We start from the raw sequence: 9739 nt of genomic DNA on the forward strand, positions 1-9739 counted from the left end.
TCTGGATCGACTCGTACGCCATGGCAATGGGGATCCAGGGCCACTCCGAGTTACTCGCAGCGCGATACCTGCCCCTCATGATGGACGGCGTCAATCGCCATTGGTTCAACACCCTCACCGTCAACAGCATCGACTCCTGGGAAGAAGCCCGCGCCGCGTTCATCCAGCACTTCGCCAGCGCATACACCCGTGCCACAACCATAGAAGACCTAGATCGCTGCGTCCAAGGCCCGCGCGAGTCGACCCGCCGGTGGGTGCAGCGCTGGCAGGACATGTGGACGACCTCCAGCGGCATCAGCACGGACACGGCAATCTACTGCTTCCGACGCTGCTGCCGGTACGAACCACTAAGCGCCAAGCTCCGTCGCGTCAGCAGGGACAATATCTCAATCTCCGAGCTCTTCGACATCGCCACCCGCTACGCCGATGAAGACCCTACAGTCGACTCGGACGACGAGTACGGTCAACGACGCAATCGCCGCCCTGCGCACACGGAGCCTCGGCGTGGCGACTACCGTTTCGCCGGCCGGTCCAACAACGGCAAGCGCCGCGAGAGGGAGGACACAACGAGCTAGTTGCTACCACCGATTACGAGCAGCGCGAGCCAAAATCGTTCGGCGCGACACTCGTCCACCTCGGGAGGATCGGCCTCAGCCCAAGCGCTTCGACGCCCGCAGCCTCCTAGACGCACCATGCATCTATCACAGCAAGGAGGGCAAGCCCCCCAAACACACGAACGGAAATTGCTACTCCCTGAAGCAGATAGAAAGAGCTCGCCGCGCCAAGGAAAACGACGGCGGCAACCAGCACAAGGAGCGCGCCAAGGACCAAGACCAGCACAAGGGAGAGGGCTTCGGTCGCAGCGCCGGCTCGCTCCACACCTTCACCGGGGTCGGCGACAGGCGGGACAGAAGGTCCTCGCAAGGGCAGTGGCGGTACACGCAGTCATACTTTCCGACGTACTCCCGGTGGCTCAACTGGTCCGAGCAAAGCATCACCTGGAGCCGCGAAGATCACGCCCCGCATCGAGTACCCGGGCGAGTGGCGCTAGTCGTCAGGCCCAAGGTCGCCGACTCCGGCCTACCAAACACCCGGATGGACGGGGGAAGCTCCATCAACATCATGTACTACGACACCTTCCAGCGGCTTGGCCTGCCGGACTCACGCCTTGAGAACACCAAGGTCACGTTCCACGGCATCGTCCCCGGGCGGAAGGCCTTCCCGATCGGCAAGGTGACGCTGCCAGTCACCTTCGGCACGCCCGTGAACTACCGTACCGAGCGGATAACGTTCGAGGTGGTGAACTTCAAAAGCTCTTACCATTGCGTACTCGGCCGACAAGCGTTCGCCCGCTTCATGGCGACCCCACACTACGCGTACAACATGATGAAGATGCCAGGGCCTCGAGGCGTCATCACCGTCCATGGCGACCCGGAGATGGCATTGGAATGTGAGGACGACAGCGCCAAGCTCGCCGACGCCGTCATCGCCGACGAACAAGACAACTCCGCCGAGCTCGCCAAGTACCCAGTCGACCGCAACGACCCCGCCATCCTGGAGAAGCCAACCGAGCTCGACTCGTCCGCAGCAACCTTCAAGGCCGCAGCAGGCACCCGCCAAGTAGATCTTGTAGAAAACGATCCAAGTAGGCAAGTTACCATTGGGACGGGCCTGTCCGCCCAATAGGAAAGCGCGCTCATCAAGTTCCTCCGTGAGAATCGAGATATCTTCGCATGGAAACCATCTGACATGCCAGGTGTCCCGAGAGAACTTGCTGAGCACAAATTACATGTCGATCCCACCGCGCGACCCGTTAGGCAGGCAATGCGCCCTGTGGGAGAAGAACGGCGACGCGCAATCGCCGAAGAAGTAAACCGGCTGCTCGCTGCCGGCTTCATCATAGAAATCAAGCACCCGAAATGGCTGGCAAACCCAGTCCTAGTGCTAAAGAAGAACAAGACGTGGCGAATGTGTATCGATTACACAAGCCTCAACAGCGCGTGCCCCAAGGACCCATTCGTCCTACCGCGAATCGACCAGATTATCGACGCGGTCGCCGGGTCCGAGTCGCTATGCTTCCTTGATGCATACTCCGGGTACAATCAAATAAAGATGGCCAAGGAAGACCAAGAGAAGACTGCATTCATCACACCCCTAGGCGCCTACTGCTACACGTCCATGACCTTCGGCCTCAAGAACGCCGGAGCAACGTACCAGCGGTGCATGAACAGCTGCTTAGAAAGCCAGATCGGCCGCAACGTGCATGTCTACATCGACGATGTGGTGGTCAAATCGACTCGACAGACCGACCTCGTCAGCGACCTCGCCGAAACATTCGCCAACTTACGGCGGTACAAGATCAAGCTCAACCCTTTGAAGTGCACCTTCGGGGTTCCATCAGGACAGCTGCTAGGCTACGTCGTCTCCAAGCGAGGCATCGAACCTAACCCGGAGAAGACACTGGCGGTCATGCGCACCAAGCAGCCAGCATGCCTAGTCGACGCGCAAAAACTCGCCGGTCGAGTCGCCGCCTCGATCGCTTCATACCCCGGCTCGGAGACAAGGCCATGCCACTATACCGCTTGCTCAAGAAGTCGGAATCATTCCGGTGGACAGACGAGGCGCAGCGGGCCCTAGAGGAACTCCAGCACGCCCTCTCGAATGCCCCTATCCTCGCGGCCCCGCTGCCAAAAGAAACCATGCTCCTATACGTCGCCGCGTCGAACCGCGCTATAAGTGCAGTCATGGTCGTCGAACGGAAGGAGGAAGGAAGGGAGCAACTGGTACAACGCCCGGTCTACTACATCAGCGAAGCCTTAATCGAATCCAAGCAACGGTATCCACACTACCAGGAAGCTGGTGTACGCCGTCCTCGGGGCCCGGCGGCGACTGGCCCCTTACTTCCACGACCCCCCCCTCAAGGTACTCGCCTCAACACCCCGCGCCGACATCATCCGCAACCGCGACGCAATCGGCCGGATCGCCAAGTGGGCAGTCGAGCTCGGCGTCCACAACATCACCTACGAGTCACGCCACGCCATCAAATCTCAAGCACTCGCCGACTTCCTCGCCGGCGGGAAGAGGCCCAGCAGCCAAGCTCCCCGCGGACCTCAAACATTGGACGTTGCACTTCGACGGTTCTAAAACCTCGAAGGAGCAGGCGCGGGAGTCGTCCTCACATCACCAAAGGGCGACACAGTGAAGTACGTCCTGCAACTCAGATTCGAGCCATGCACCAACAACATGGCCGAGTACGAGGCGCTCCTGCACGGCATGCGAGTCGCAAAAGAGATGGGCGCAACACGGCTGCGCTGCCTCGGCGATTCCGACCTAGTCGCCAGCCAAACTTCCGGCACCTGCGACGCCACAGACGCCAACATGATCGCATACAAACGCGCCGTCGACCAAGCCGGCGCTAGCTTCGCCGGTCACGTCGTCGAGTGGGTTGACAGGCGCAAGAACGAAGAAGCCGACGCGCTAGCCAGAATCGGGTCCAAGCGACTTCAACCTCCTCCGGGCGTCGTCCCGGACATCCTCAGCCACCCTCGGTGCGCGCACCGCGCGAGCTGGACATTGCCGAGCCACCTGCTCCCGACTCCGCCTTAGTCGCACTCGCCGTCGACAGCACCGATTGGACCGAGCCATACATAAGCTACCTCGAGAGCCAGGCACCGCCGATGGATGAAACCAAAGCACGCGCCATCGTGCGCAGATGCAAGTCCTTCACCATCATCAACAATGAGCTATACAAGCGCAGTGTCTCGGGAGTGTTCCAACGATGCGTCACCACGGCGGAAGGGCGCAACATTCTGCGCGACATCCACGCAGGAGACTGCGGCCACCACGCAGCGCGCGGTCAATCGTCGCCAAGGCCTTTCGTCACGGCTTCTACCGGCCAACAGCCCACGAAGACGCAATCGCCCTTGTCCGTTCATGCGCCGGGTGCCAAAAGCATGCAAGCCGATCGCACATGCCAGGATCGGCATTGAAGACCATCCCCTCACCTGGCCCTTCGCCGTATGGGGCATGGACATGGTGGGAAAATTCAAAACGGCCCCCGGCGGATATACTCACCTCCCTGGTAGCGGTGGACAAGTTCACCAAATGGGTAGAAGCAAAGCCCATAAAGAAGTGCGACGGGAAGACGGCCACAAAGTTCCTACGCGAGCTCATCTATCGGTACGGCTACCCTCACAGTATCATAACCGACAACGGCACCAACTTCGCCAAAGGGGAGATGGCTGACTTTTGCGAAGAAAAGGGCATCCGACTCGATCTCGCCTCGCCGCCCACCCCGAGTCGAACGGCCAAGCAGAAAGGGCAAACCAGAGCATCCCGCACGGACTCAAACCACGCCTGGTCGTGCCCCTAGAGCGCGCGCAGCCGGCTGCTGGGCAGAGGAGCTCTCTTCGTACTATGGGGCATCCGCACAACGCCTAACAGGTCAACCGGCTTCACGCCTTTCTTCCTGGTATATGGCGCCGAAGCCGTCATGCCCACGGACATCGCCTACGACTCACCTCGGGTCGCCAATTACGCCGAAGAAGACAACGAGCGAGCTCGCCAAGATGACATCGATCTCCTCGACGAGGCCCGAGACCTCGCACTCTCCAGAACCGCCATTTACCAGCAGGACCTCCGTCGCTACCACAGTCGCCGCGTTCGGAGTCGCTCCTTCCAAGTCGGCGATCTGGTACTCCGGCTAATCCAGGACAAGAAAGGGATGCACAAGCTGTCCCCGCCCTGGGAAGGACCATTCGCCGTCAGCCGCGTACTCGGCAACGACTCCTACTACCTCATCGACGTCCGCAAGGACGACAAAGGCGAGCCGCTCACTAAAGAGGTGGAGCGCCCCTGGAACATCAACCTCCTCCGGCGGTTCTATACCTAAGGGAAAAATGTAATCCGAAAATTCAGAGGGTAATAAAAATCGCCGACCATTTTTTGATCTCAAGCTCCGACTACCTCTCCTTCACCCGCCAAATATCGTCATCTCTCATCCCGGGACATACCGGCTTAGTCGCCGCGACAAGCGACTAGGAACTGAGAGACCTCCGGTCGCCGCTGCTGGAAGAGAGAAGTCCACGATCGGCCAAGTAGCCGGGCTAACACGGGATGGCGGCGTGACCGAGGCGCAACACCAGGCCCGGTCACCCACCATCTCTCACGCCATCGGGTGAAAACGGCGACTGGAACCCACAGCAGGGCCGCACGCTCGGCCAGCCCCACGGGCCTCGGCGACCGCCTTGTGCTACGTTATAAAGCACACCAATGCCCTCCTCTACCTTAGGTTGGCGAATTGCGTGGCTAAGTACTTCGACTAGGGACCCCGCAAAACGGACCCGCGGCTCGCCAAGGAAAATACGCCCGCAATGATCCCCTTTGGAGTCGCCTAGCGACTGGCTCACCGAGCCACGACGAGTGGCGCGCTACATCCGAACAGCGCAAACTACACCACACCACTACTCCACCCATGAGGCTGCTATTCGTACTATAATGACTACGTACTGCGACTGGGGACGCCCAGCTCGAAAAGGAAAACAGTCAAGTCGATAGCCTTCATTGGGGTCGCAAGGCGACTGACCTGAAGGCCATGGATAGTCGGAACCAACTCCAATGCATCGCCGTCTCAAATAATGCAAAAGCAACCACCGAATCACATTTAAGCAAAAGTCATCATTCTATTTACAACTAACACCCGCTCGCGGGAAATCTAGCTACTTCTTACACAGGTACTCAGGAAACTACGAGGACGACCCCGGAGCCCCCTCTACGACAGGCTCGACGCCGTCATCGCCGTGACGAAATTTCGGCGTGTACACCACGACCGGATATGTAGACAGCGAGCCGGCGGCAGCAGCATGGAAGAGGCGCTCCGCGGGGTAGTCCACCGGGCCCGGCTCCTTCTCCGCGTCACCAGGAGCCGCTTGGCTGGGGATATGAGTCTCCAAGTCCGCGGTCGCGCACTCGGTCGGCGAAGGGCGCACCGCATCCATCAGCCGCAGCACTTCGGCAACATCGAACTCCCAGGCCTCCGAGGGGAAGCCAGCGGTGACCTCCTCCACGTCGAACCCTTCAGAGTAATGCGCCAGCACCATGCTCAGAGCCATGGTAATGCCAACGCGGCAGGAAGAGCGACGAAGCCAGTCAACAACAGCCGGAATGTTGGACACGGCCTTGAAGACGGATGGCGTGTCCCGCGGAATCACCTCCCGCGGGCTCCGGGACGGGAGCGCGGCAAGTATCTCCCCCGCGCAGGCGATGATACGCGCGGTCGCGGTCGACAGGCATTCCCGTGGAGTCGCCGTCTCCACGAAGTCGCACGTACCTGCAGTCAACAACACAAGGAAAAGGGAAAAATGAGAACTTCCCCTTCAACGCCGACTCGCCACGCTCGGGGACTGGCCCCCGAGGCCGACTCGCCACGCTCGGGGACTGGCCCCCGAGGCCGACTCGCCACGCTCGGGGACTGGCCCCCGAGACCGACTCGCCACGCTCGGGGACTGACCCTCGAGGCCGACTCGCCACGCTCGGGGACTGACCCCCGAGGCCGACTCGCCGTGTTCAGATACTCAAACCCCCGGCAAATAAAACAAGAAGTGCGACAACAAGAACTTACCAAGAATCTGCCGCGACATCTCCCTGACGAAAGCCTCGAAGTTGGTCTTCTCGGCCTGCACCGCCAGGACGATGCCCTCGGACGCCTCCTTCTCCGCAGCAAGTTCTTTGGCGTGCTGCTGCTTCAAGGCCGCCACCTCCTCCCGCAGAGACGCGGCAGCCCCACGTGCAGAGTCCCGCGCATCAGTCGCGGCCTCCAGCTTCACCTTGTATTCGGTGATGACGTCCTCCAGCTCCCGGCCCTTCTGCTCCAGGACCTTCGTCAATTCCGCCACCTCCGCTTTCGCCCTTTTCCGGGCCTCTTCGGCCTGCTGCGCCCGGAACTCGGCTTCACGGTAGAAGGACTCCTTGACGAACCCTTCCCGAGCCTCGGCAAGAGCCTTTGCCTGCGCCTCTGCTACAAGAAAAGGAAACGGTGAGAACGAACGCCCGGGCCAGTGACACTGAATGAGGACGGCGAGTGGGCATGACTTACTGCCCAGGGCAATCAGCTTCCGGTTCTTCTGCGCCGCCTCCTCCACAAGCGCGGTCAGCCGCTTAATCTCCGCCTACGGAAACCAAACAAAAATGCCAAGGTCAACAAACAAAAAGCAATAGAGACTCGACTCGCCCTTTCAGACCAAGTCGACCCTCGGGGACTGGGGGTGACTAGGCCACGTGTTCAGCGACACTTACCACATGCGCCTCGCCAAGCGCCGTGTGGAGCTCAGTGAAGGTCAATGAAGACGGCGGCGGATGACGCGACTCGGTCGCCCCGTCCGCTCGCATCACCGCCTCAGTCGACGGAACCTCGCCCGTCCGCGTGTCGGTGTCACTGGGCGGGGCGCGGTCCCTGGCGGCCTTGGACCGGCGCTCTTTCAGTGGCTCCGACAGGCCGCCCTCCTCGACGATGTCCTCTTCAACTTCGGGTGCCTTCTGCCCCTCGGTCGATCCAATGTCAGTCGACTCCTCCTCCACCACAGGCGGAGCAACGTCCGGACCCGTCGCCGCACTCGCCATGCCCCCGCGAGCCATGCTGGGTAGAGGAAAAACGTTGGCGGTGGGCTCGACGTGGCTAGTGCTCTCCTTCTCCGCTTGACTCCCGGCGGCGGGCTCTTCTGGAGCCGACCCCGCACCCCCAAGGTCGGACGGCGCCGCCTTCCTCTCCGCGGCTTTCTTCTTTGCCTCGGCCGCCCTCGTGGCCGCCACCCCGGCCGCGGGCGGCTTCGCCAAGGTCTTCTTCTTGGACCTACAGAGAGGCGAGGTGAGTCGACACTCAGTCCAGTCGCAGGAAGGATAAATTCGACAAGAAATACTTACTTCACCGTGGGAATCGCTTTTACGCCCGGACCGGCCCGAGCTCCCGCATCGATCGCGTCCTTCAAGGGACGCTGAAGCCTCATGGACCCTTCCAGGAGAGTGGGGCGCAGTCGCTTCGATAGCGGCTCGGCCCCTTCCTTGGAGGGCTCCGCCTTGTCCTCCGGACGGGAGGTCGCCTCCTCTTCAGCCGCGCCCTGGGACGAGGACTCGGCACCCCTCTTTGACCCGCGCGGGAGTCTGATGAAGTCCCGCGCCTCCGAGTCCGACTCGGTGCGCTCCTCCTCCTCGTCGACCTCTTCCTCCTCGCCTTCGGTCATCTCCGGTGGTTCCTTTCCGGCGAGAGGAGGGAGGTGGTCCGCGATCTTCTGCCAACGCTGCAATCGAATCAAAGGAACAAGTCAGAAAGGAAGAAGCGCGGCTAAGCCGTGCGAAGTCGCCATGCGAAGCATTACCTGAGGCGCTGGGGTGTCTTCGGTGTAGGGCTGCAAGCCGTCCTCGAAGGAAGTAAAGGTGGCAGTGGTGATCTTAGCGAGCGCCTTCCGGTACTCGCCCTCGTCCCACTCGGTCGCCGTCGACCGGGTGCGGTCGTTCTGTCCCCGGTACTCCCACATGGGGTGAGCTCGGCACCGCAGGGGGATCAGCCGCCGGCCAAGCCAACAGTTGTACATGTCGACCGCCGTCAGGCCGTCATCTTTTAGCGCGTGGATCGCTTGGCGCATATCCTTCACCACCTTCTCCTGCTCGCGCGGCAGCAGCCGGACATTGAGGCGCCGCGGGACGCTCGGCTCGGGACTGTATTGGGGAATGCATACCTCGCCCGGGGAGTGTACTCCTTGGCGTAGAACCAGAAACGACGCCACAGCGATCGCGCCTTCTTGGGGAGCGCCATGTCGATGAAGCTTTCCCCGGACTTCACCGGAAGGTGATCCCCGTTCGGGATGAGTGCTTCGCTGTTCTTGCTGGCCCGAGTCGCCCGCCCGTGGAAGATGGACACCCACAGCGGGAAGTAGGGCGGACAGCCCAAGTAGCATTCGCACAGCGCCACGAACAGAGAAATCTGCTGGACGCTGTGCGGCCCGAGGTCGGAAACCTTGATGCTGTAGAAGGCCAGCAACTGCCGGAGGAAATCGGAGGTGGGGAGAGCGAACCCGCGATCGAGGAAGCTCATGAAGATCACGAACTCCCCGGGCCGTGGGAGGGGCTCCGTCTCGTTCGCCGGCGGAACCCGCCATCGCTCCTGGTTGAACTCCGGGATGACTCCGGAGGCGACGTACGGGAGGAGAGACTCCCGCGTGACCTTCGACTTGCCCCAACCCTTCGCCGCCATGGATGCGTGTGGAGTGTGGAATGAAGATGAGATGAAGAGAAGATGGGGGATGAATGCGGAGGAGTGTTGAACCCTAATCCTAGGGGCGACCCTTTATACCGCCCGCACTCGCTCAGATTGAGGATGAGATCTGTTCGTTGAATTGTCCCGGAATCGCCGCCCCGCAATCAACGGTCGAGATCTGCGCCGTCACCGGCTGAATAGCCGTTAAACTAGCCGTTAGCGGTCACGTCGAGCCCAACGGTCAACAACATGCAGACGGTGTGCGCCTCGGTCAACGTGAAATCTAGCCGTTGGCCTCTCCACGTGTCTCTATGGTGACTACGCGTCGACTGGCAAACGGCGACTGGCTAGAGCCGACTGTCACACGCCGACTGACTGATCAAATTATGGCGACTGAGACTGCCACCGCACCCGCGACTTTATCTTTGGAAGCCCGGCGGCGACTCATCTTGATCCATCACCGCGCCTCTCCAAGACTTGTTCCAGATCCGC

General features: G+C 61.0%; 1 protein-coding gene across 1 annotated transcript in view; it reads right to left on the reverse strand.

The window, feature by feature from the left end:
• LOC127326861 (uncharacterized) overlaps nt 1-8636 on the reverse strand; it is a 73041-nt gene extending 64405 nt beyond the window's left edge. Inside the window, exons 1-6 of the mRNA XM_071818328.1 lie at nt 8370-8636; nt 7918-8291; nt 7294-7846; nt 7094-7166; nt 6620-7015; nt 6210-6328 (exon numbers count right to left, since the gene is read on the reverse strand). Of these exons, the coding sequence (XP_071674429.1) occupies nt 6210-6328; nt 6620-7015; nt 7094-7166; nt 7294-7846; nt 7918-8291; nt 8370-8636 (1782 nt within the window). The remainder of the gene's footprint in view (nt 1-6209; nt 6329-6619; nt 7016-7093; nt 7167-7293; nt 7847-7917; nt 8292-8369) is intronic.
• Between the last annotated feature and the right edge of the window lie 1103 nt (nt 8637-9739).

The sequence above is a fragment of the Lolium perenne genome, chromosome 4 (assembly GCF_019359855.2).
Source record: "Lolium perenne isolate Kyuss_39 chromosome 4, Kyuss_2.0, whole genome shotgun sequence".
NCBI classification, from domain to species: Eukaryota; Viridiplantae; Streptophyta; class Magnoliopsida; order Poales; family Poaceae; genus Lolium; species Lolium perenne.